The 27939-nt window shown below is 44.1% G+C and overlaps 1 protein-coding gene across 2 annotated transcripts in view; it reads left to right on the plus strand.

Annotated features, from left to right (window-relative positions):
* Positions 1-27939, plus strand: part of LOC118228418 (protein FAM189A1-like) — a 127160-nt gene that overhangs the window by 45008 nt on the left and 54213 nt on the right. For both annotated transcript variants that reach the window (XM_035419940.1, XM_035419941.1), the window contains exon 2: positions 5012-5068. In XM_035419940.1, the coding sequence (XP_035275831.1) occupies positions 5012-5068 (57 nt within the window). The remainder of the gene's footprint in view (positions 1-5011; positions 5069-27939) is intronic.

The raw sequence follows: 27939 nt of genomic DNA on the forward strand, positions 1-27939 counted from the left end.
GAGGCCGCTAACCTCTCTGCTCTGCCTGGCGGGATTAGCTGGTGCAGGACAGTTATAATAACACTGGTAATGGTGCCACGGCGAGGTGTAATTACCGCAAGGCCAGCGGACCTGAGAGCGCTCTGGCCGCTGTGGGGACTGCTGTTAAACCTGCACCCCACGGCGTAAATGGCGCTGGGACCATGGGTGCAGGATATGGGGTCAATGTGACAGTGCTAAAATTTGTGGCTCTGCCCTAGTGTAACATTGCGCAGTCTGCATGTGCGTGCAAGTATGGATATGTGTTTTCAAGTGTATACCGTATATACATCATTGTGTGTGTATGCTTCTGTGATTGTTTGTATGGGTATATGTTTTTTGCCCATATTATATAGAGTAGGCCTATGTGGACCTGCTTGTTTTTGTGTGGGATGATTTTGTGCATATGTGCTCCATCGACTGCAGAAAAAATGTGGACCAAGTCATTGTGAAGTCTCCCATTGACTCTACATGGGCTTGGTGAAAAGCTTTTTGAAACCCAGGAAGTGTAGTTTGTGGGCGCTGTTGTGTTGTAAAAATTGGAGCCAGAGACTGCACAGTAGGGAAAAGGGGGACCCTTATATGGACATGAAGTCCGGTCATCCAATAAGTGTGTGAGATAAAGTGACTTGGCAGTGATGCAAATTGTCCCCGATTCGTCCGCAAAATAAAACATTGTCACAGGGGGAAAAAGGACTGTACGAGTATTTTGACCGTTGAAACAAGGGGCAAAAACACTGATACCGGAGCAAACCACAGTGGTGGTAGAGAGCAACATCTCTCAACAAGACTAGGAAGTGAGCTTCAAAAACGCATCTCAGTTTTGGCTGCGTGGTGTCCGGATATGTGTGCATATTTGTGTATATTTTGTAGTGCAATTGTGTGTGTGTGTGTGTGTGTGTGTTAGAGCTCTTAGGGCAGGGATAGGGAAAGCCTGTCCACAGTGAAAGCCGGTATATTGATTGATGTCACTGTAATATGGTGACACTGGGTCCCCTGAGTGAATGTGAGGGTCTGCATAGATTTTTCATTTTAGGAGATTTGGGCTTTTTGACCAAATGCAGTTTGTGTGTGTGTGCGTGTGTGTGATTGTGTGGATATGTGAGCGTGTGGGTGCTTTAGCGGATGGATCTGCAAGCTTTTCTTCTCTCTCCATTTTGCAGCCAGTTTGAAAGCTGAACATCATAACAATGATTCTCTGTGAATGCTGCAAATCATTTCTTGGCTGCGTCTATGGTGAAAAGCTCACTGGCAATACGAGAGTCCGTTTGGATCAGGGTGTCAGCTTTTTGTGCTCCCAGGTAAAATGCTGCCGAAAACAGAGTGACTGGATAACGGAATCCTTAAGATGTGTGCCAAGAGGGTGATTTCTTTTGGGTTATATGTCTCATCTCATGTCTTTGAGTGACTCACATTGTGGCACGTTACTTGAGTACAGTACTCGAGAGTTCAAAAGGAGGGCATTCTTAAACCGCAGAAACACTTGCTATCTCCTGTTTTCGGCGTTAAATGGTTGAGACAGGTAGTATCACGTACGGTGGAATTACGGTCACCTTTTTTGGACTGATAGTACATTCTTTATCCGAGGGAGATGTATCGATTTGTGTGATCTGGTGCACTAGCGTCTGCACATCCACAAACAGCAGGCATGGAGAAGCGCGTTGGCACCGAGGAGGGGGCTGAGCCGGCGCCCGTTCTCTGGCAGAGCCCGCGCCAGCAGGTGCCACGTCTTAATCCGCCGAGACGGCAGGGGGGTGGAGAACCGCAGCGTGAGCGCGAACGGGGCCAGGTTTGCCGTCTGGACCTCCAGTCTCCTCGCCCGTGACTGTGGAGGAAGCAGGCCCATGTCACAAAACCACATTTTAGGACCTAATTTGCCTTTATTTCAAATGGCTGATTGCAAGTGTCAGCCTGTCCCAGATTAATATGTGGGTCCTCCAAAGCATGATGCCACCCACTGGCACTTACACCAAACACTATTTAGTGTCTTTGTATTGGTGGAGAATACCCTGCCAAGTAGCCACTCATGAGTCCCCCAGAGTGCTCATATACCATCAATTAAATACTTCTGAATTGAAATGTGTTTCTGTATAGTAGCATAAGTTTGACTTGTGGGGCATAGTTAATTCTAGTGCCATGATGTCCTTAATGGTGTTTTATATATAAAATTGTAGACCTTTTTCATCCAAAGACCAAGTATGCTGAAAAGGACAATGAAACATTTGATCATATTGCGGTGTATATTCAAACAAATTCTTGGTTGTTTTGGAACTACTAATGTGGTGACTGACTCTTTAGACACATGATTCTCTGCTGCATATTCTTAAATATTCTTTCAATATTCTTTCATTTCTAAATGAAAGTTATGTGTCCTTGCCTTATAAGCACTCTTGGTTTGATAGTCTACTGAACATTCATTAAGGGATAGGGTCTGGGACAGCACTGTGGCATAGATGTTCAGTGCTGTTTTATAGCACCGCAAACTCCTGTTAGCAACGAGGAACTCCTGAGAGCACAGTCAGACTGCAGAGCTGAGTATCTTCTGTCTATAGAATTTGTGTAGGCGGCAGAAATGCCTTCTGGGAATGAGGACCGTGGGACACTTCCTTCAAACTCCTCTCCTTTTTCAGAAGTGATTGAATGAATGTGCTGTCAGATTATCTATTTGTGTGTTTGCCTCGCTTTCTCTCTGTCTCTCTCTCTCTCTCTCGGTTGCTCTCTCTGTCTCTCTCTCTCTCTCTCTCTTGGTCGCTCTCTCTGTCTGTCTCTCTCTCCCTTGGTCGCTCTCTCTCTCTCTCTCTTGGTTGTTCTCTCTCTCTCTCTCTCTCTCGCATCAGAGTGCTGGATCAATAATTCATGAAGGCAAATGGGAAGCCAAGCCTTGGCCGTAGTCTGTTTGTCAGCTTTATGGAAATAAAGCTGGGAAATAAATCAAGAAACAACCATGAAAATGAAAGCAAGCCCACACAGGCGCATCGCAGTGGCGTATTTTTTGTTTGCTATTAAAAGCGAGCGAGTCGGTGAAAATGTATAATAATGACATCGAATTACGGCATCAAATTGAATTTTAGCCGGTGTCTGGTGTGATTTGTTCTGTAAATCTAAACACATGCCCATGCACACATATACATATTAGCTGTCCTATCGTATACATTTGGTTTTGAATAACCTGATATGTGGGAGGCAATGGCTATCATGAATTGTTTGCATACTGCTTTGCATGCAGGCATTCAATGCAATTTCAAGGTTAAAAAAAAATTAAAGGTCACAATAAAAAAGAGAAATTAAAACACAAGAAATTGCGTGAGCAATGGAAATAATGCTAATAAGACAGGGCATACAGTATAAATATCATGAATAAAATGAAGATAATACATGTTCTCATCAATGATCGAATTATACAGTAAGTGTATAATTCGACCAGGTGCGTAGAGCTGCTGAAATCTGTTCTGCTAGAGTTGGTTAAGTAGATTGAACTTTTCCTTGTGTTCTACAGGGTCCAAGTTAAACTACGCGGTCGCTCCCTGCAATTGGAACTGTACTTCCCTCTGGGGTTTCAACACACTTGTCCCTGGTTACGGACGGTTATACACTTTGTTGTACATCGCTCTGGATAAGAGTGTCTGCCAAATGCCTGTAATGTAATGTAATGTCTGAAATACTGATTGCCGTGTTACTATGCAACTTCATTGAGTAGAGGAGTATTAGGTTATTGCCGGTGTGTGCCAAGGTGGTTGGTGTGCCGTGTCGATTTTGATTCAGTTCATTTTCAGTCGTTCGCTCTTCATGGTCTAGCATAAGCCTTGTCAGATATTTCTTGTCCCATCCCCCAACCTGCTGTGTCCCTCCCCGCTGTGATCCCACAAGGTGGATTATCCCTGTCGAATTTCTTTCAGCAAAAAAACAGATGGAAGCCCTTAGACATTATTGTTCTCTGTGATGTACGCGCACACGCCCCGTTTAGACATCCCGTTTTGATCCCTCTAAGTAAACTTGACTCTCTTTATCAGCTTGTTGTGCTTGTTGTGGGTGGGTTTCGCAAGTTCTGCCGTGTTTAAGATCCCTTTGTATCCAGCTTATCCAGAGCTGCCTTTTTTTCCTCTTACAGAAGGCATTAGAGCCGATAGCCCTTTTAATGCTTGTGTGTATAAAACGTCTCCGCTGTGTTTGCGCCTGCCGCTCTCCGCCGCTGTCTCGGCGCTTCTGTTGGCACCGTCGCCTGTGGCAGCTTGTCCAGATTTTGTTTGTTTTCTGCCAAACCCCTCTTCCTCCCTCGGCAGCGCTAGTTGATTCCTTTTGCTGCGGCGCCTGACTTTATGGTCTTAAAGCTGTACGGATCTGACTGGTTGTCTTTTTGGAAGGCTGCGTAGCAGAAGAATTTCATATCCGAGGGAGGTGTTATGTTATGTTATGTTATAGGCTATGTGGCACCTAGAGGCTGAGTGAGTGTTGGTGCTTAGAAATAACCAAAGGGAGCTTAGGGAAGGTGTAGAGATTGAGAACGCTGGTTGGTGATAGTACAGAAGGTGCATGTGTGTTTTTGTTTCCTGTCTATTTATTATTTTACCTGTATTTAACAAGGTTGTTCAGCTTTATACACAATATAATGCTAATTTACACTGAAGACCTGGATTATCAAAGTGAGTGTGAAAATGTTGGCCGGTTGTCTATTGGAGTGACGGGGAGACCTGTGGCTCCTGTTTCAGGTTTTGAGGGTTGTGGTGGGAACAGAGGGAGGCACAGTTTCCTTTTTCACTCATGAACTGGGACCATTAAAAGCGTGAGACTTAAATATAAGGCCATCAATGCCAAGAACAAACAATTTTGTTTGATGTGGATGTTGAGATTCACTGGTGTCAAAATTTATCATTTTCCTCCCCTCAGTGTTCAAAAAACCCCAAAGTGTGTCTCCTTTCCTGAGACTGGACTTTTTGTGTTCATCCTCGGTCCACCTACTCTGACTAATGTGCGTTTTTGTGTTGTTTTCTCTTAGGTGCTGCTGTCTGGGCTGATCGGAGTGGTGTCCTGGAAGAGGCCTCTCTCACTGGTGGTGAGTGACTGTCGACAGCCCTAGATCGCTGGCTCAGGACTTTGACATGGATGGCAACACGCCTCCAGAGTTTGACTTTTTGGCTCCATTGATTTCAGAAATGTCCAGGAAATGTCCTGATATTTGAGTTGGCTTGGGGTCAAAGCCCGTGTTAAAGCACTGTTAAAACCTCATCACAGTTTGGCCTTATCGCAGGGGGAGAGAGGTTGTGTCATCATCCATTGCCCTGGAAGCTGACATGTTTCAAAACTACTGCCTTTTATTATATTTATTTATGGACCCCCACCAACCCAACTGCACATTTTTGAGCACTGGAAAAAGGTTAAATGGTACATGTTGCAGTTGTGTTTTTCATCACTCAATCATCATCCCCCTCTTGATTGTGAGTGCTAAATGTTGCACGGGGCAAACTCTGGGAGTTAAGTGGAGACCCCGTGTCTGTGTTCTCTTTTCTGCTCCATGGCTTTTTGACCCCCCCATCATTCTGTGTGAGGCCTGTGAGGCTGCAAACAGGGTCAGGTGGGGTCTGAGTTTCGGCGGTAATCAGATAAGGAGTTAGCGGCCTGCACGAGCATGAAATGGAAACCTGAACCCGGCCCGTACCCACGACCTTGAGACCCAGCTCAACCAAGCCCGACTGGTACTGACAAACCTGAAAACTGAACCTGGCCCAAAACAGAATTCACTCAAAGATGTGGTTTTACAATGATCTTATCTTAGCTGCTATGCGCTTGGGTTATAGCAGTAATTATAAAATGACAATTGGCTATATTTTCCATTTGGGATAGTAAACAGTAGCTACACAGCTTACCAAGGCATGGAGGCCCAACCGCAGAGCAGTGTGATAGGCTCATAAACCATTTGTCTTCCCGGTTGGTAGCACTTGAGCATGGTAGAAATGCAGTTTTTGTCAGCTGGCTTACCAGGCCTGTTTGCTTTACATATCTCATGAGTGCCTTCGCTGCCAGAAAAGTTTCTGTTATTTATTGGCATCTCTAAGTTTGGTGGTATCTTCTTGCTTTCATAGGTCAAAACTGAATTGCAAGCCCTACACTTGTATGTGTCCAGTGAGCTTTTTCTCTGTTGTCACAACAAGGTCATAATATTTCCTCAACAAAGCCATTCCCAACTTAAGAATTTCTTTAAATTAAAATTTGATTTCATCAACTACGAGGTTAGAGGCTCACACACATGGACTGTGTGTGTGTAAAATGAGTTTTTAAAAAAAAGTTTATTTCTTCCAATAAAAATACATTTAAAACATCAAATAATCATTCATTTCCACTTACTAGAAAACAAGCCTGAACCTGCCCAGAGCCCAAAATTGAACATGAACAACTGACCCAAACCCAGCCTGAAACCAGACACTTTGTTGGGTCCCGTCAGGCTCGGATCGGGTTGCAGACCTCTAACAGGAACCTGGACTTATCCCCCCATTTCATATACATACAAGCATAATAAGTATTGTTGTACAGGCCTTTCTTCCCGTCATGTATAGAGAATACCTGTATAGGGCACTGTATCAACCTGGACGTTCATACCCAAAGGATATAGTTTTCCAATACATTAGCTGACAAGCTGTTCCACACATTATTGATGGTCTGCATACAAAATGTACATGTAGCCTACATATCCCAGGTTTGGCACTACCATTGTACTTTAGAGCAAGATGCTGAACCTGAATTGCTTCAGTGAATATCCAGCCATATAAATTAATTGTACGTAAAAAGAATGTAGTCTGTGTAAGATGCTCTGGACAAGAGCATATAAAATGTAAATGTAGGAAAAACCAATGGATATTTTGTAAGAACCGTACTACATGCAGTATGTAAATTAGCCTTGTGAGGGACCCAGTGCTTGACACTGCAGTGTGTAGCCAAGTAAACAATTTGTCTGTGGTTCATTTAGAAAATTTTATTGAATTTTTCCAGAAAACGTAAAATTAATTTCACGCTCCATTGATAGACTGTACGTGCTCAATGGGAATTGCTGTGGCTGGTGCCTAAATGTCTGTACAAACAAATCCTCTCCCCTGGCCTTTCCTTTTCATAAGGCACCTGAAGTGCCCTATGAAGAACCAAAATGCTGAAGATTTAGCAGACATAGATAAGATGAACTGAAAGCCTAGTGGGCCTTTTTTATCATCTTTTTGACATGGCTTATTTCCACACAAAGTAGGAGCTGTGTTCAGGTAACACACAGTAGAAGCTCTGCTTATACCCATACATACTGTGACACTGCTATGGATTTCGGTACCATAACACTTCTGTGGATCTCTGTACCACAACACTGCTGTGGATCACTGTACCATAACACTGCTGTGGATCACTGTACCATAACACTGCTGTGGATCACTGTACCATAACACTGCTGTGGATCTCTGCACCATAACACTGCTGTGGATCTCTGATCACACCCGTACATGCTGTAACACCGCTGTGGATCTGGCTGGTGGGGTGAATTTCATGGCGCTCATTCCACAGTTTCAGCACGTCCACCAGGCAGCCGCTCATTGTTTGGTGCAGGGCGACCGGGCTGATTGCAGTTACCGGGCCCTGTCATTGACATGTACTTAGGCCCACTGTGTTTGAAAATTTACTCCCAAAAGATGTGCTGCTCAATTTGCAGGCCCAGCGCTGTTATCTCCAACTCCTCTCCGCTGTCCCTGTGCCGACAATACCATGCAGTTTGTGCATTTGTCATTGATGACAGGATCAGCTCATACTGTATCTCTGCCAGACCAAACCAGGCCTTTTTGTTTAGCTTTTTTTTTCTTCTTTTGAATAAATTTGGCACCTTATGTGTGGCTGTGCAATTGTCCAAATGTCCAATTCCCATCCCACTCTGCAATAGTCAGTCACCTGCATCCATGAACCCCACCGCCAATTCAGGGAGTGTAGACATCCGTTATTAACTTTTTTGGAGAAATTTTCATATGACGAATAATGGTTATAATGAAACCCATACAGCTTAAAAAATAAAGCCATGCTACACTATCACTAATGAAGTTGATGGCAAAGTTAATACGCCCACCCAGCTGTTCAGCCTTGCGTAATAACAGTATACCTGTGTAGCCTCACTGTCTGTCTCTCAAAAAGATAAGCAGGATGGGCTTTTTTATATCATTTGTACTGAGTGTACTCAGTGAACACCCTTATTAAGGGCATTTCAGTTCACACTAAATGCATTTAGCAACCTACATTTTCTACTTTAGTCCTGAAATTCAAACTCAAAACCCTTAGTTGCTGCGCTCCAGTGAGCCACCTTGGTTCCAGCGTGCCAGTGGTGTTTCTTGTTTTGCTCCAAACGAATACTTCGCACAGCTGGATTCGTTGTCAGGTTTAATGGAAGCAGGTGACCGTGTGCTGGAGGCACTTTGTGTTTCACCATTCGAACACTGAATATTCAGCCTCAAACGCTTAACAATGGATCAAACCGTGCGGTCACACTCGGGCGCGAAAAAGAAAAACTGAAAAACCAGAAAATGGTGCTGGTGCTCCAAGACCAGGCTTACCTCCTTCTGTTAAATCCATTACACCATATGCCTTTATTCACTCTATATTCACTCCTGATGGATACGGTCTACACTGGATTTCCGTAGGTCTGTGTCTGGGAGAAAATGAGCTGGCGGAATTTTGATAGTGAGGAAATGGGTACTGAGTGGGAAATATCTCATCTGACACAGGGCTCTCCTCCAGCGCTCATCAAAAGAGAAACCTTGTGAATATAATCAGTCTTCAGCTGTGATCATAATTCTTTGTTCCTGTTTGTTTTCCTTTCTTCTTTTTTGTACAATGGAAAATATGATGAAAGTCCTATCTAGTTTAAAATCACTGTTTTGTACTGTTTCACTGTTATATATGTATATTTTTGACATTTTCTGTTCTTTATGCATTCTGGTCATGCTTTTGAGCATCTCCGTTGCTCTGTAGCAGATGTGTTCTGTCCAGAGGTGACAATAGATTTCAGTTCTTATCACTACACTGCTGTAAACACCCCCAGCACCGACATTTACACGCACGCATGCACACGCACACACAGTCACTCAAGCACATGCTGAAATTCCATCACAAAACATTTTCCAGTGATCAGGATGGTCAGTTTGTGGTCAATTTGTGGTCTGCGGTTTCCTTGGTCAAGCTGTAAAGTGTTCTGGTGCCTACTGGGCTGGGCATTACTGCTCATAGCATTGCTCGAAGTGGGTGGAGCAGAATGGTGCATAATTAGCTGTACCAATTCCCAAAGTAGGACAGCTAGGGTGATGTAATAGAATGTGGATTTCCCCAAATAGGAAGGAGCAGAGTGATGTAAAATTGAGTGTAGCATTTTCCAGAGAAGGAGAGTGTCAGTTGGCTGAGTTGTCCCTATCTCATCCCAAAAGAATGACTCCTTTGGCTGATTGGACACCCACACCAACCAAATGAACAGCTTAGGTCATAGACTGCACTCTGAATAGATGGATCAGTCTCCATCCATTTTGGAGAATGCAAATGCTACAGGAGTTGTGGTAACCCTCCTGAAATGACAGGAAACAGTATTACGATTGGTTAGGCAAACAATTATGATTAGGCAGCTTTACAAGCTGGGGATGAAATGTAAAAAATAAATTGGGAATTAAAGTTTTTTTAAAAAGTTACATTACTAAAACACTACCCCGAAACCTTGTTTGAAAGTTAGAACAGCAGTACCTGAAAGAAAATCAATCAGCAAAACATTTATTGATTCACTTACTCAAAGCTGCGGTTTATATTGTTACTAAAATTACCTAGATACTACAAAGGGCACTTTAAAACTCCTATTAATTTCATGAAAGGGAGAACCCGATGTTTGGTGCTTTTCACTGTGGCCCGATAGGCTGCATTTTTATAAAATTAAACAATACAATAACTATGACCAAGAAACAAAATAATGGAAGAGCCTATAGTTAGAAAGCTAAAAAAGAGAGCTACATAGCAGTTCCTTGTTGATTTTGTACAATGAAAGAACGATTGCTTATTAATGACTGCAAAAAAAGTGCTGCTCATTATATTAAAATGAGGCATGCCTGCGGTATTTGTAACAGTGGTTAGGTGGAGGGTATGGTTTAGAGATATGGTGTACTATAATTTTAAGGGTGGTATGGCTGCTGACAGTAGTTTGTAAGAGTAGTATGGCAGCACGCATACCATGCAGACCTTCGTTTCTTTGGAAATGCGCTCTCCTCGCAGAGCGGTAGATTGAGAGCCAGCGCCGGGCCGTGGTGGCAGAGCTGAAGGCCCGCCGTGTGGGAGGCAGAGGAGCATCGCTTCGCTAACGACCCGTGAAGGGGGAGAGAGGGGAGACCGATCGGCCCGACGCCGGTCAGTCACAGAGCCCTGGCGGCACACTGCGCCACGGCGGCCGGCTGTCCAAACACTGAGCCAGGCCCCGGAGGAGATCCCATCGTGACCACGGCCGAGCTGTGAACATAAACTCCCCCCTCTCCTGTATTTGAGAGGGCAAAACCCCCCCTCTGCTGTTTGCACAGGCACAGTCTTTGGTGACCTGTTGGTCAATATAGCGTTATTAACAAAAATCTGATGTGCGGTTCCGTGCCGGAGTCATAACCCAACAGAGGGCCCCCTTTGTTATGTCTGTGAGCATGTGGACGGCAGATTAAACAGAACCACTATATGTGTGTTTGTGTGTGTGTGTGTGTGTGTGAGAGAGAGAGAGAGAGAGAGAGAGAGTGTTTGTGTGTGTGTGTGTGTGTGTGTGTGTGTGTGTGTGTGTGTGTGAGAGGGAGACATAGAGAGAAAGAATGTGTGAGTTTGAGAGGGTGAGTGTGTGTGTGTGTGTGTGTGTGTGGTGTAGGGCTGCCTTCACCCAATAAGTAAATCTTGGTCGACCAATGAACACTTTTTTTGTTGATTAGTCAAAATTAGTAAAAAAATCCAAACAAGGGCCCATATTTTTTTACAACAAGCCCAAAAGAAACTTCTGATTTTTTTTTTCAAGTGACTTGAAAAGTTCAAAGCAACTCTGGCTCCCAGAGAAATCCACTTGTTATAGTGATGGCTGGGTTTTGTTATCACAAAGCAGTCTGGGCAAAGTTGTTGAAAATCACAGAAAACTGCATTTAAAAAACATTTGTTAACTAAATTAATGAATAGAATAGGAAAAACGCAGCCACAGTTATTAAAAAGTTTGGAAAACCAACTTGGTTACAGTATCTCACTGATTGGTGATTAATGACAATTGGAAAATGTTGACCAGTTGAGCATAGAGAACATTAAACCGTCAACAAACATAAATTAAAAAATGGAAACATACAGATAAAGCACTGTAAAATACACCATTTAAAATATTTTTTTCACATATACCCTGGGAGGTCTTGGCGTACCCCTGGGGGTATGTGTGCCACACTTTGGAAACCACTGTCTGAGAATGGTGGGCTGTGCAACCTTGCTTCTGCAGAATAAATTACTCTGTTCTGACAAGTGAAAATGTGTCATGTGAAACATTTTCTGTTGATGGTCATGCCCAAAAAAACAAAAATACACTCACAAGCGTTTCAACCAAACACTCGATTAATTGACCAAAGACGGTCTGCCCTAGTGTGGTGTGTGTTGGGGTTGGGTGTTGGGTGTACATTAGCCCTTGTATAGACTGGGGAGTGATGCTGGCATGACTGCACCTCAGTTTTATTGTCCACGCCAGTCATCCCTCTCTCATTACCAGGGCGACATAGTACGTGAAAGAGACACACGGGCTAGCCATCAACTCCAGAGGCGGACAGAGATAAGAGCCTCCCCCAATAAACCACTGTGGTGATGAGATTGTCACATGACCAGAATGAAAGGTCACCTCCAAATGAGTGTGGGGATGAAATCCCTTCTTGTGTCAGGGGGAGAGAAGGAATATGTAGTCTTCAGCTGTGAGAACAAAGATTTACTTATGTCAGTATTATGTTAAAGTCTCTGGAACAGAACAAAAGAGCCCAGTGTGATCTCCTTGACAAAGAGACATGCAGTGAGATCAGCCTCAATTTTTCTGTTCTCCTAAACTAATCTCATTCAGACAAAACCCCAGTAGACCTATGTCTGCGTGCCCCAAGGCCCTGACAGTGTGCTGCTATAGTGACAGTAACCACTGGAAGCAGACACTAGGTCTCGGACTCAGGGCTGCTGTCCAATAGGAGAGGTCTTTCAGGGGTGGGAAAGACGTCCTCCTGAATGTTGAACGATGCTCCACTCTGCCCCGGTGCCGTCCTGCTGGTGCCAATGCGACTGACTAATAATGGATGGGAACAGGGATGGGAAGCCTTGTGGGGTTCTCCCAGGCTTGTGAAATAAAAACCCACAAACTGCGGGGAAAAGATGGCACATCAATCCTTGGCAATTTTCCTCATCATAGTTTTTGATAACACCCCTATGGAAAACTTTTTGTTTATCTGCAGCTGTTAAAAAATGTGTAACTTTAGATAATTGATGAGGAATTTAAGTGCTCAACCACTCCCTCTACTATCTGGGCCTGTTGGTTTCACTGTCTGCCACTGGAGAGAGGAACTCTAGACAAAGTGCTGGGCAGTATATTATCCCACTGTTAATTAGACTGCTCTTATGAAATATTCAGTCCGCCGTTCAGGTCTTAATAGTTTCAATTGATCTCACAAGACGATCTGCATTGTTAAAAAATGAGGAGCTCGCTTGAGTTAAAACCCACAGCACATTCGCAGCACTTGATGTTCCAGTTTAATCAATGGCTGCCTTTCGTTTGGGGCACGCTCCTTTAGTCAGATCAGTTTGATGCTTCCTTTTGATTAGTAAGTCAGCGAGTTGTGCAGAAGCAGAAAAAGACAGATTTTGTTGTTTTAGTTTAGTTGTGCCTCCGTTTGCTTTTGTTTCACGCATTGATTTTTTGTACTTCTTTGACAGGGACAAGATTTCTTATCTCATTTACATCTGCTGAAATTATCTATACCCCACCCTACAGGTTTAAAAGCCCTCGTGAAAATACTCAGAACTTTGGCCTCATGTTTTTTCATTAGACAGTTTACCCTCCTGATGTATTTTCTTACTGTATCCAGACTGGGGAAATGCAGAGAGGGTCAGAGATAGAGATGGGATCACAGAACAGAAAGGGCCATGATGGAGAAACCTCAAACCGGTCATTAGGATATGGAGACGTTCAGCAGTCCAATGGACTGCCCACGTGGAACGGTCTTGATTATTAAGATATGGACATATTTGGAGTTTTAAAAGAAGGCAGTAGGCCTGCCACCACCTAAGAAAGTCATGTGACTCAAGGCAGAGACTGTTACATCACAGATGGTGCGTTCAGCCTGCGCGAGTGTGCATTTGTGTGTGTTCGTATGAGCGTGACCGTGTGTGTGTGTGCACGCGTGTGTGGCGCGCACGCGTGAGTGTGTATATTCATTTGTTGTCGGAAGTGGTTAATAATGTATGTTCCCTTTTTCCAGAGAACTCGGAGCATTTAAATTAAATGGAAAATTTTATAGAAAAGTCCATTATGCGTGTGAACAGCAGAGACGTAATGTGCTGAATTACTGCATGTCGGAAGTTCAAGCAAAAGCCAAAAGCTGGCTGTTAATTTAGGGGGAAACGCGCTGTAAAAATGATCATTTAAGAGAATGAAGATGCTGTACCTCGAATGGCACACAGTGGCATTTTCCTTCTCCCCTCCCTCTTTCTCTCTCTCTATCTCTGTATCTCGATCTCTCTCTCTCTGCATGCATTAACATTTGCTCGGATGTAGTGCATCCCCACGTGTCTCTACCTGTCTGACGGTAGACGGGGTTGGAGAAGCTTCGGCAGGCTGTTCCCAGGCAGCGTGGCGTGCCCTGGGGTTCAACCTCACGTCCCCCCGGTGACGCTCTGGCACGGCAGCGGGCACCACGGACATTCGGGAATTCTTTCCTCGCGGAAACGTTGCTGTTGCCACTCCTGAGCGCAGACATATCGCCTGTGCCTGGTTCATGAATAAACATGAGGTGCTTCATACATACTTGATTGGGTACTCCAGAGGATGGTAAAAAAAAAAAGTATTCAGTAGTTGTTTGTTTCAGAATTAATTTTTAAGAATTCTAAAAACTTTTAGCGGGGGGGGTGGGGGGTTGGAAGGAGGGCAGAGAAATATTGTGTACGAATTTGGCTGTAAATCCATTTGGGGGCTGTTTTTAAAAGACCAGAAGTGAAGATACAGGAGGAGAGAGAGAAAGAGAGAGAGACCAAGAGAGAGAGGGAGCAAGAGAGGGAGAGCAAGGGAGAGAGGGAAGTGGAGAGACAGAGATAGAAAGAAAGCAAAAGAGGAAGCGAAGGAAAGGGAGAGAGGGAGAGCGATCTCTCTTCTCTCCTCCTGGTTAAACAGCTTCTCAGGCATATTCTGGAGGGAGCCGTCGAGGGACCGATGGCGTTAATTGTCTGTGCTCATTTATCGGGAGGGTTTATTGAGCTAGCCTTCGGGCCTCCGGCTCGGAACGGCGGCAGAAAAGGACGCTGAATATTTTAACTGTCTCCATTGTGTGGCCCTCGTTCTGTGGAAGCGTCTGAACTTGCCAATGCAAATGCTTCACATTTGCTTTCCTTTCCCCATAGCAACCCCCAGGCAGGAAGTCAACTGTGTTTAAAGTGTGGCTCTAGCCGGAGGCGTCCAGAAGCCCTCTTCTTGTTGAATATGAGTCAGAAATCCACTGCTAGAGCTGTAGCAGTAGTATTAATGCCAACTGGGTCAGCACTGGTATCTGCTGGGGGCTACTCCACTCAAGGGTAGCACACACCTGGGCGTGGCAACGCAAGTAAATGTGGTATTGGGGTCTCCCTGGGGTGCGAGTTCTCTGCCTGACAGAAATAGAAGCTGTTGTAATCTTCTTAAAGGGGAGGGGGGGTTATATAGTCTAGCCTATATAGGGTAGAGGGGTGTTTTCATTGTGACGTCCTTTTATCACATCCAGGCAGAGCTGACAAAAAGAAAAAGGCTTAAAAATACCTCCCACTTACAAATTTCAATCCCCCCCCCCCCCCCCTCGTACTTGCCCTATGGCTCTCTTCAGCTTCTTGCACCCCACCTTCTTCATTTCTTTCATGGGTGAACTGGTTTTCATCCATCCATGGATACAGACTTCCCCTCCAGTCAATGTCAAGAATCACCCTGCCACTCAGCTTGAAGCTCCGGGATTTCACAGTGTTTCTTTTTTTATAGCAATGGGTTTTTGCACCCCCGTGGAGGGAAAAGTGTCTGTGAGAACAAATTGTTTGGCTTCTTAAAAGTGGCAGAAAACGGTTCTGGCTCCTGCTCCAATAATAACCGACAAGGCTGTCCCTCAGTCTCGGGAGTGGACCGAGGGAACGCGGTGACCAGCGGCTAATTGGAAGCTCGGCAGTCGGCAGCCGACGCTGTGCCGTTCCTCAGATCGGCGCGTGGCCTGGGCTTCCTGGTCCGCATGCTAATCCTCCCCCCTTCGCGTCTGTGATCTGGGCGGAACTCCTGCCGTTCACCGCCGGGAGGGGGGCTCGCTGCGGCCCAGCGGTGGGGACGGAGCCCTGCCGCGCGACGGCGGTCTTCCTCGTCTCCGAGGCTCGGAAATGTCAGGCCTTCGGTGAGCGCTCGTGCGACCGGAAGGAGGGACGGACGGAGGACGCGAAGGCGCTGCCTGACAGAAACTTAACGCTGGGTCGCCTGTGGTGCGCTGCCTGACAGAAACTTAACGCTGGGTCGCCTGTGGTGCGCTGCCTGACAGAAACTTAACGCTGGGTCGCCCGTGGTGCGCTGCCTGACAGAAACTTAACGCTGGGTTACCTGTGGTGCGCTGCCTGACAGAAGCGTAATGCTGGGTCGCCTGTGGTGCACTGCCTGACCGAAACTTAACGCTGGGTCGCCTGTGGTGCGCTGCCTGACCGAAACTTAACGCTGGGTCACCTGTGGTGCGCTGCCTGACAGAAACTTAACGCTGGGTTACCTGTGGTGGACTGCCTGACAGAAGCGTAATGCTGGGTTACCTGTGGTGCACTGCTTGACAGAAGCGTAATGCTGGGTTACCTGTGGTGCACTGCTTGACAGAAAATTTACGCTGGGTTACCTGTGGTGCACTGCTTGACAGAAACTTTACGCTGGGTTACCTGTGGTGCACTGCCTGACAGAAACTTTATGCTGGGTTACTTGTGGTGCACTGCGCCGCCTGCAAAACCTACAGTACAACAGTGCCTTGGGTCCCTCTACCCTGACTCTCCTCTCTCCAGCTGCTCTGCAGTAGCATCTTTATTGCTGGTGTTCTTAGTAATTAATGTTACAGCTCTCTTACTCTGGATTGCTATTAAACTAATACCCCGACAATAGGTATTACAGCATTGGTTTTGATGATTCTGCCTACAGGTTTTTAACTGTCATTTTCTTTGTATTTGTACTGGTGTTCATCTATCCATATTATATGCTAAATAATTTCTACTATATTAATGCATATAAATGTACATTTTTAAAATTCTTTACTGATTTGAATAGCCCTGTTCCAGTTCACAATGAAATTAGGAGCCTGTATCCTCCCAGCATGAATGCGGTTCAAGATTCCCAAATGGTGCTGCTAATTGATGGTGAAATTAGTCAATTAGCAACTTCAGCTCAGGCTACTGTCATGGGTCGCTCAGTGGGAGGTGCCTGTTGCCCCGGTATCTCTTCCTGAAGCACAAATTCACAGAATTCTGTTAGCTCATTAACATACTTTAAAGAAACACCAAAACAAGTGGAAGGGGGACTGAAAGAGCTGTTTGTCTTCGTGCTTTGATGGGGGGAGAAAGCAACTCATCCTCTAAAGATGGTTGGCATCACACACCAAAACAGCCGCTTGAGAATGGAGTGTTTATGCAACTGCAATCAAACCTGTGTGTGGTGTGGACATGTGTGTGTTCTGTGTATGTGTGTGTGTGTGTGTGTGTGTGTGTGTGTGTGTGTGTGTATACATGTGTGCATGGGGAGATGACTCCCGCATTCATAAACCTTCCCATCTGCTTGTGGATAAACCAGGAACCATGTGGCAGCACAATGGGTGGGGGGGGGGGGGGTCGAGGATCATTTTTAGATTTATCGTGTCCCATGCGTAGTACTACGGTCTGCCAGTGAGGTGGGCTTGGGGGGGTTGGCGTTCCTTATCCTGTGGGCATGGGAGACAGATGGGCATGCAGCCTTGCACTAGCTGAACACATCCTGCTGCTCTTTTTTTTAAAATAACCTCAAGTCTTAAATAATAATTGCCGATTACCAGTGATTGGAGGTTTAATCAGACACCTTAAGGGGCTCTTGCATGGGCTGAACAATCAGATAAATGTATGTTCTTTCTGCTCCACAGCACCATTTGGACAGCAAAAAAGTGTGTTGCCCTGGGTATCAGGCTACACTGATATCTGGGGCAATATACTGCTGTTGTTTTGTTTTGTTTTTCGCATTTTATTTCCACTCTTGTCAAACAGTTGAGACCTGATAACACCATTTTCATTATTTGTTTCTTTGTATTCAGGGCCCAATGCCTCCTTATCCATTTCGAATATGTTTTTGGTACAGCAGCGCAAGTGGAAACAATGACCACCAATTTATTTCTAAAAAAATTAAGCTAGGTTAACAGCTAGCTCTTGAGTTAGCTGTCATCCTGTTCTACCAGATAGAGGAAATACCAGAAAGAAGAAGAAAAAGAAGAGGGAAAAAAAGATGTGAATGGATTTTGGGCCTAATGAACAGTACTGCAGCTTGTGCGTTTGGTCATGTCCTAGATGCCCAATGAGGTTCCACGTCATTGTCCCTGACTCCTCACATCTTTAATAGATATGAAATCAAGAGAACGACATGAGTGGACCACTAGCCAGCTAGCTCTCTGTAACACTATAAAGTAACGTTTTAGCATCATTTACCAGTGCATCTCATCTTCACCTTTTGCACTGACTTGAACTAGCCCATAGCAGGTTTGGCACATTACCAGCAGTCTGCCTTCCTGTCACCATTCAAACCTTCTCCTTGTCCTCATCATCTTTTTGAACCGTGTTTAATGTTTGATAACCCACAAACTGATTGCTCTCTGATTTAAATTTGATCTTACTACAGACGCAGCCCTGAAGTATAAAGATGAAGTATAAACAGAGTTTTGTGTGTGTTTGCGTGTGTGTGTGTGTGTGTGCGCGTGTGTGCGAGCTTTTGAACCAGTGCATTTACCCTGTCAGTATAAATAACCTTCAGAACAAAGGGGTGTAATAGACTATGAAGACTGTGCTGCTGTTGCTTCTGAAAGATTTTGATGTCTCTGTTCACTTGTGTAATGAGGTTGTCTGTAACTACCTTTGTAGATAGCAGACTTTTCTGACAGTGACAACCAGCAACTTCCCAGGATAATCACCTGTGTGGGTGACACAGCGTACTGCCGAAATCACAGACATCTGGGACACGGGCATATACGATGAGTTGATTCCCCTTCAGCATAATGTGGCAACTGTGTACCTTCTGGCCGTCTCCTAATATTATTAAATTGTTAATATGCTAAACTGGACAACCAGATTGCAAATGTGTGTACCACATACCCACCTACACACACACACACATACAGACGGCTGACAAATTAAAGGAAAAACCAACAAAGTGTCTTAGTAAGGTGTTGGGCCACCACGAGCTGCCAGAACAGCTTCAATGCACCTTGGTATAGATTCTGCAAGTCTCTGGAAATCTACTGGAGGGATGGAACACCATTCTTTCAAAAGATATTCCCTCATTTGGTGTTTTAGTGATGGTGGTGGAGAGCGCTGTCTAACACAAACAAACCTCCTGTAGGTGTTCAATTGTGTCCACAATTTCTGACCCTATTTACTGATGTTTTTTGCATAGATCTAAATGCAGATGTCACTTTAGTCACTGTTCCTATTGAAATACTAGCCAGTTTAACAGTCTTTGTGAAGCTCCTACCGTCCATACCCCAATAATGAACCCTCTTTCAAAGATCTTTTCCTCTTGCCATCCAACTGGGGTCAACTGGGCCTACTCAGCATTTTTATACAAGCCACAGCGCATGATAAGATGTTACCTGCTTAATTGTATCATGCAGTACACCTGTATGGAAGCATCTGCATTTGTTATGTTTCTCTGGTCATTTATTCAGGTTTCTCCTTTAATTTGTCACTCGTGTGTATATAGGTTTTTTGTTAGAGCAGGCACAGAATTGAATATATTGAAGGAAAAGGGAGAAATCAAGCTTGTCTTATTGCATTCAAGGACAGGCCTTGAGCTGCCCTATGTCTCTTCCGGAGAGTATTTTAAATAAAAGAAGCTGGAGGGTTCAGCTCAGAGATTAAACCTCCTGACGGCAGAGAACTGCTGAATAAATCTACCTCTATTACAGCTTAGAGGAGGAGGCTGAAGAGGACAATTAATAACACTTACTAGCATTCAGATCTGCAAATGGGACAGCCCTGCACAGGTAGTGAACTAAAAATGGAAACACAGCAGTCTTCCAACAATGAAGGGTTCTGATGGTTCTATAATAGTGTGAGGTGCTTTTCCTCTCATGGTTTTTATAAAACCTGTAGAAGGCAAGTTTGATGCAAACCACTACTTTATGGCACTGAGTAGTCATCATCGCTTCATATTGTCAGTACTTTGCAGTATTCTTTTTGCACAATTCTACTTACTATACATCTCTTCTTTTGAACTTCCAAATAGCAGCTAGTTTAGTACCTCAGACTGTAACCTGCTAGACCCAGCTGTTTATTTGATTATCATGATGGATGGCCATTACTGGGCTGGCCAGCGTAGGATGGGCTCCCCCTCTGTAGCCAGGTTCATCCTGAGATTTTTTGCTTGCCACTGTTTAAGTGTTTTTTAAGGGTTCAGAGTCAGACCTAGTCTCTGCCCAATTTTCTTTGTGTTTAAACTATGCCTTGGTGCATTCAGCCCATACTGGGCACAAATGTGACCACTGTGGCCTACGTATGCATGTGCTGTACTATATGTATATGCATTTTTATTTTCTCTAATCTTCAGATTTTCTCCCGGATGGAAATAATCAAATCTTGCTTGCTGTAAGTGATTCTATGATTGGTTCTAAATTATGGGTCTGTAGCAGTAGTTTCCTGAATGTATGTTTGTTTTTTAATCTTACAGCAACAATTGCAAAATTAGTTTTTGTTCCATTTAAGTTAGCCTCTACAAGTAGGCGGTAAACCAATTTTGTTCTTAAATTGCCTTTTATTTCCTTTTTCAGGGATAGATTGAGAGATTTAAGTGTATGGCCACAACTATTCGGAAATGAGATAATTCTGTTTTTCGTTTTCCTCTCAGGAGTGAATCATTTAAGAGAGGAAGAAAAATATTAAGTTATCCCTTCATGGAGGAATTTAAGATGGAAGGTTTTTACTTTAAAACAATAAAGATCTTATGGGTGTATTTTGTTGGGAGTTTCACTAGGATAATCCAGGAAGTCTTACATGACATTGAAAAAGCGAGAAGAATGACAACACAAGATGTTTGGCCTTATTGTGTCCAACCTTCTTCCCGTCCACTAAGCTTTGGTTTCTGTCTCATTAAATTAAATCTTGTGTATAATTTTCTGTAAGTATTATTTGAAATATAGTATATTATAGCAGTCAGGCAGAGTAATGTTGCTAGGGAGACTGTCTGGCAGGACCGCCTCACAGAATGTTGTTCATGGCACTGTGTTGTGGAGTGGGAGGTGAGTGTTAGCCCTTCTGTTTTCCTGGAAAATTAAAAATAGTAATATCATAGCCATACTGTCAGGAGCCTGTTTTCACAAGATCAGTATTGCAGTATTGCAGTGCGAGGATGATATGCAGTGTGATACGGCTATACAGTAGACTTATTTATACTTTTTCTGAGTCTAAAGATTAATCCCATGCATTCTCCTGTGCGTGGCAGTGTATGTGGATGCTAACGGAGATCATCCCTGCAGTGAGCTCAGCTAAAATTAAAGTTTGTTAAGCAAGCATGCTTTACAGAAGGTTCATCTTTTTTTCTGCTGACCGCAAACATCCTGTCGATTATGAAGTGCTAAAAGAATGGAGAGAGAAAGGTTTTTGTCCAGACTACCCCTCACTCGTATTCAGCCCCGATATGGAATCACTCTGAGAAGGCCATGCCCCTGAAAAAATGAATAGGAAAACAAGGAGGATGAAATGAAACCTGGTGTGAATAGCAAGTATAGTGTGTGTGCGTGTGTGTGTGTGTGTGTGCGTGTATGTGCGTGTATGTGTATAACACAATATAAAATGGTACTGATGGGCTGGATTGGGCACTATCTTGAACATACTCGGTGAGTCTCATTCATTGTTTGTGATAACGGATTCCCGGGTCAGTTCCAGTGTGCTCTTGCTAAGACAGGATAGGTTTGTGATCTCGCTAATCTGGCCTGGATGTGGCTGATTAGGCAGGCTGGGGCAAGGGAGGAAGCGGGTGGGAGGCTGACAGCTCTGATTAGGGCCTGGGGGTTGTGGGTAATGCAGTAGCCGTGACAGGACTGATAAAACAGACAGACACTCACAGTCAAGTGGACACACACTGTTCAGGTTAACACATGGATTTCAGTCTGCAAGGATTTCAATTTCATTTCTTTTTTATTTTTATATATTTTTTTAAATATAAATTTTATAAATTTTATATCTTCAATCCCACCTGAATTTGGAATGTCCAATTTGCAATCTTTGTACTGTACAAGCATGCTCATATATGTCCCCTGTGGCTGGCTCAGGAGAGTTAAGACAACTCACAGTTTTCCAAAACCGCCAGCTGCTTCTTTTCACACTGCAGCCATAAGGCATGCATGTGAACGGGGGCCTGATGAGACCCAATCGTACGTGCAAAGGGCGAGCCATGGGTGTCCAGATGGCCAATAGGGATTGCTTGAGCAATGAACACTCCTGTCCCCTCTGACTGAATCCCTCCCATATCCCCGGGATATGCAAAGTCAACTGCTGGCTGCAGTTGGCACTAGAATGGGCCAGATTCGAGCTGTGACTGTCGTGCTCACTTTTGCGCCACAAGCAGCGTTTTTACGGAGTGAACTACCCAGCAACCCCAGTTAATTTCACTAAAAGGGAAGAATGGGTCGGGGATGGTGGGGGCTATGGGCATTTCCAAAATGAAGACTTTTTAAATCTTACTTCAATCAGTCAATAAATCGTGTCAATGTATACAGTAAGTGTCAAATTATATTTTGGTTTTTTAAATCAAATTTTTAAGTCAAATTTTTATTTTTCTTGTGAATGTTGGATATAATGTTTATTTCACAATAATTAAATATCTTCTTAGTGCCTCGAAGGCCAGAGAATTCTTTCAGCCATTCTTCATATCAACAAAACACACTTCTGTACTTTTGTCTTGATTCTTCATAGGTGGCACGTTGAAGAAGACCATTAGGATGATGGCCACTGCGATCAGCATGCAGTGTCACAGTGTACATTTAGAGAGTTTGCAAGAAATGCCTTTATGCACCTAATTTCCTGCTGCAGAGTTAATTGCCTCGTTTTTTAGTATGATTGCTGTGGACCAGCTGCAGCTGTTGAGTTTTAATTGGGTTTAGCGGAGGATCTAACACTTTACAGATAAGAACTCAGATCAGCAGTTTACTGCAAGGGCTTTTAGGATGATGAGCCTTCGGTGTGTGCCAGAGAAAGGCCATAAATCAGTAACTTAAAAAAATTAAAAATTAAAGCAAAATGCTAAACACCAGCAGATATACGGAATATGAACATCGCTCTGCACAGCTGGTCCAGTGCTTTGCTCTTGTCTCATTGTTTGGTTGTGCAGGGTTATTGGAAGGGATTTGCTAGCGTTCCCTGTGAACAAATTCAAAGAGTACCAAAAAAAGGCTCAGCTCGTGGGTAGCTTGAGAATTCGGGTTCTTGTGAATCCGGTCGTTTGCTTCTCGCACAGCTGGTGTGACTGCACTCCTTGCTGAAAGAGCAGCGAGCTGGTGGCCGGACCTGACTTAGAGCAGATGGTCGTATTGATCTGGCTGGAACTTGCGTGAGCGGAGAACAAATTGCGTGCATCGATTCCTGGTGAAGAGTCCCTCTCGTCCAGCTTCGGTAAAGAGAGGGTTATGTAGGTTCAGTGCTCATCAAATCTCTTCAGCCATAAAAGCTGATGAATGCTCTGCTTTTATTTCGGATGAGACGGGGGGCAGGGTGTGCCCTGTGACCATTGTGATTCTCCTCTGTTTGAAAATGGGACCTACGTTCAATTCAGATCCAATTCCAGTGAAGAGGTCGCAGAGGTCGTAGGTCACAGTGTCAGTTTTGCTGGAACGTGTGATGTCTCTGCATGTACTATAGAGGTTCATGTTACTTACAGGTAATGAATCAAAAAAATTGAAACAGAACAGTGAAGCGTTCTGGTGGTTCTGTATTGGTGTGGGGGGAATTTTCCTGGAATGGTTTGGGTGTACTCATGCCCTTAGAAGGCCAGATTAATATCAGTCATTGTAAAAACTCACGTAAAAGCATTTCTTTCTTGCAGAGAGAGGTGTCATTCAAGATTACTATGCTCCAGTTCGAAGACTTTGAGTAGTCACCCAATGGTCTGACGAGCGTGACACTGATACAGTATGTCCAATGTAATCGCCCCAGTCACCACTTCTAACCCCAGTTGAGCATTTATGGGATATTCTGTAACAATGCCAGAGATAGAATTTTCCATTTCCAACAACTAATTGTGAGCTGATTGCCTGGAGTAGAATTCCTCCTGCAGAATTCCTGATGCTAGTAGGCTCTGGGCCACTGAGCACACAGGACATACGTGGTAGCCTAACAACGCGGTAATGGACTTTGTGGCTTTACATTAGTCTTTCCGTTTTGTTAACCACTAACTGTGCCCAATGTTTGCAGAGTCTTCATAGTATTGAGTGTGATCCTATGTGATAATAAGTGTGCGTTAGATCCCAGGCTGTTTAAGTCTGACACATATGGAACAACACGGTTGTTGGGTTATCAGTATAATTTCATAAATATGCACAATCCAGCAACCAGTTCCCTCCAAATGTTTTGATATGCTCAAGTCATAATTCGCCATAAATTGTTTGCCCTTAGAGGACTGAATTGAATAGACTGTTAGAAATGAAGACACGTCTTGTTATCAGTCATATTTCTTTTATCAGGAGAAATTGATTTCCTCTATCGCTACCCAGAAATCCCTCTGGCATGCTGGGCATTCGTTCCCAGAGGCAATAACAGAACGCACCAGGCGGCACATGGAGGGTTTCATAAAGGAAGAGATCAAGCATTCTGTTGTGTAAGAACAGTATCTGTCATCCTGACGTACTGACTGATAAGCACAGCAAAACGGCGCTTGGTTTTGCATGCTTTTTCACCTGCTGGTTCACCCAGCTGTATTGTTTTACGCATGTACTGAAATTGTAATGTAAATGCGTCCGTGTAAATGTGAACATGGTTGTCCACCCCCATGTTCAAACCCAGAACAGCTTGATTGGTATTAAGTCAACAAAACCTGTGGGATGTTTTCCAGGCCTTCAACCTTTGCTGTGAAGCAGGATTACAGTGGGAAAGAGCAGTGGAGAGACCTCTGGGTCCTGGGGTGACAGACATGTTTCTCAGGGGCGTCTCGTGTCAGAAGGGCAGTCTGCGTGCATAAATTACCCCAGCATAAACATTTACATCCGTGTCAGAGGGCTCGTTTGCATTTGTATGCACCGTGTTATTTGCCCACTGTCGGTTTGTGTCAATTCTCCTTTAGGTGTTTATTTATACTGCAGATGATTTAAAAGAAGCAGAGGTGCATTTTAAGGGTCTTATTATAGCAAATTTGTTTAGCATCGTAATAGGCTCGATAATGAGACCATGTGAGATATCTCTTCATCATACCAACCGGGAGACTTCAGAGAAGCAGGGGGATGGGTTTATCTGGTTAAATGAAATATGATTATCTTGTGCAGTAGTATTCACATGAGGGTATTTTCTGCAGCTTCACCCATTTGTGTATACTGCAGAAAAAAATAAAAGGAGTTATTTGAATGTGTAGCTCGACGTTGAGCTGAATTGAAGCAGGATTTCCTCCAGATGGGTTGTAGATTGGACTGTCGGTGGCCTGTGTGGTGTGTGCATTACAGTGAATGGATGCCTGCTGGCAGAAAAGTGCATATTTGTGTGTGTGTGTGTGTGTGTGTGTGTGTATGTGTGTGCCTTTGTGTGTGTGTGAGAGAGAGAGAGAGAACGAGAGAGTGAGAGAGAGCTAGAGTCATGATGTAATGAATTACATTTATGGAGCACCTGTACTGAATCTCAAACTACTTTCTCGTGAGGGGGTGAGTTGCTCCATCCACCAATAATATGAAGTGTTGGCCTCTGCAGTGACAACTCATTGACAGCAGTTTTGCACCCAAGCACTCATCACACATCAGCATAGTCAAATAAGCTCTTTAAATAAGTGTAATGACCTGATGGAAATTGGCAATTTTCCATCACACAAGAGAACTCACATCGGTTTGCACATTTTCTGATAAGTTTGCAATCCTAAGCAGGCAGAGGATACATGCAGAGCCTTAATTCAGTGTTGCCTGGCCAGTTAACTCTGAATAAGGCTAAATAAGCTGCATGCTCCATCTGCACTGCAATTTATCTTTATTGAAAATGGCAATAGCTAATGTTTCCACAATCCTTACTCAGGATACAAGGTAGCGGAAAATTCTCTGCTTGCACCAGTAGTGTTGATTTGTAATGTTTCAGCTGTTAAATTGGAGCACAGAATAGTTCAGGGAAAACAACTTACTCATAATTCAGAAAAAAACACCCAAACCCAACAATGCTGCTCTGATAGAAACAGCTTCTCCAGAACTGTAACTCTTTGGCAATGTTGCCTGTTGAGACTTTATATTGCAAAAGGGGTGAATCACATGGATATATATTTAGATGTTCTCAATACTTCAAAATAGCTCAATTGTTCCCTTCTAAATTTTATATGGTGTCTGCATGGTCTCTGTTCTGTAAGGCCTGTTGTCTATGCAATGCTGGCAGTCTCCTCTCTTAAAATCAGAATCTCATTCTTTAGTCACTTGTCAAAAAAATCCTCTTAGCATATGCTCATTTACCACCATGCTGCGGGTAAGCTTGGATTGGTATTTCATTTTACACTAACACAGTTCCTTCTATTAATGTCTTCATGTCTGCATGACGATGATTGGAAAAGACCAGAGGGAGAATAAAAAGAGACACAATTTTCAGCAGGAATAATCCTGTGTATTAAAATCCTCTGAATGATTCTGGCTCTATGTCATTTACAGCAATTAGGGAGCTGTGAAATGCAACGTTTATGTGGCTCAGCTCTTCACTTAAAGCAGTATTGGTGTGTGCATGGAGATTAGTGTTTCAATGCTTATTGCTCTCTAAGGGGTGAGATATGACCAGTGTTCACACTAATCTGTGTGTGTATGTGTGTGCGTGCGTGTGTGTGTGTGTGCGTGTGCACAGGGTGATATGACGCCGTTGTGCAGTTGTTTTGGAACTTTAGGTGCATGCTGGCCTGCTTACTTACTTGCTGACATCCTGCTTGCTACTTGCTGACCCAGCTAGCCAGCTTGCTTTCCTGCTGGTCGACTTGTTCGCATGCTGTCTTTTGCTGCTAACACTACCACTGACTATAGTCTGGGTGAAAAGCCAAGTGCATAAGCCTTTCCTGTCAGTACAGCATGTCTGTATCACCAAGACTTCAATTGTGCCTCCATGTGACAGGCCATGGTACCTGGTATTCTGCAACCCAAGTGGTATTCACCACCTACCAACCACAGTAGGCAGGGGAGACAACCTTGAAGACAAATCTGTGGAGGGGGAACAGCATCCCTCACAACAGTCGAACAAGAAACTTAATAGGTGACACCTGCAAGTTGCTTCATGGAATGTCATGACCTATCCAACAGAACAAACTGACACCACAGAAAAACTGCCCTTATGGCCCGTGAATTAAGGTAATATAACATAAATATCACTGTACTCAGTGCAACCTGCCTCCATGAGGAGGGCTCCCTCACTGAGGTTGGTGAAGGTTATGGAGGGGATCTCCATGGCGTGGGTTTTGTTGAAAAAACTCTCTCTTGCAATGAATCCCAGAATTCCCTGTGGGCATCAGCAGGCCACTGATGACCTGGTGAGTTCCCTTGGCTAATGAGTGCTTTGCCACTTTAATAAATGCATACACACCAACTATGGGTGCTGAGGACAACATCAAGTTGGCTTTCTACAATAACTTCGACTCAGCCATCCAGTGGACCCCCCACACTGACAAACTGCTCCTCCTAGTAGGCTTCACTGCCTGGATTGGGTCAGATCATCATATTTGGAAAAGGGTCGTTGGCAAACATGGAATGGGAAATTTAACTCTAACGGGGTTTGGCTCCACTCCCTCTGCTCAGAACACCACCTTGTTATGACCACCAACATCTTCCAAATGAGATGGATTATATAATTGTCAGAGAAAAAGGACTTGCAGGAGGTACTTATCACCCAAGCTATGTGAAGGGCTGAGCGTGGGACTAATCATCAAATGCTCAGATCTATACTCTGCATCAAAATCTAACCTCAACAACCAAAGCTTACAATAAAATATTCAACTGCAAAGACCTTAAAAACACTGGGCTGTGTTCTTGCTCCTGTAATTTTCAACCTCATTCTCACTGCCGTCACTCAACTCTTCCATGATGCACTTGGCAAATGTGATGGAATTCACCTGGAATACAATTTGGATGGAAATCTTTTCAACCTACGGCATCTCTAAACCTACACCAAACCTCAATTCCATCATGCTGACATTATACTGACAACTGTGCACTACTAGCCCACGCCCCGGACTCCATGCAACATGCCCGCAACATCATATCTTCAATACATCAGTCCTTTAGCCAAGTCAAC

This window comes from Anguilla anguilla, chromosome 5, assembly GCF_013347855.1.
Source record: "Anguilla anguilla isolate fAngAng1 chromosome 5, fAngAng1.pri, whole genome shotgun sequence".
NCBI lineage: Eukaryota > Metazoa > Chordata > Actinopteri > Anguilliformes > Anguillidae > Anguilla > Anguilla anguilla.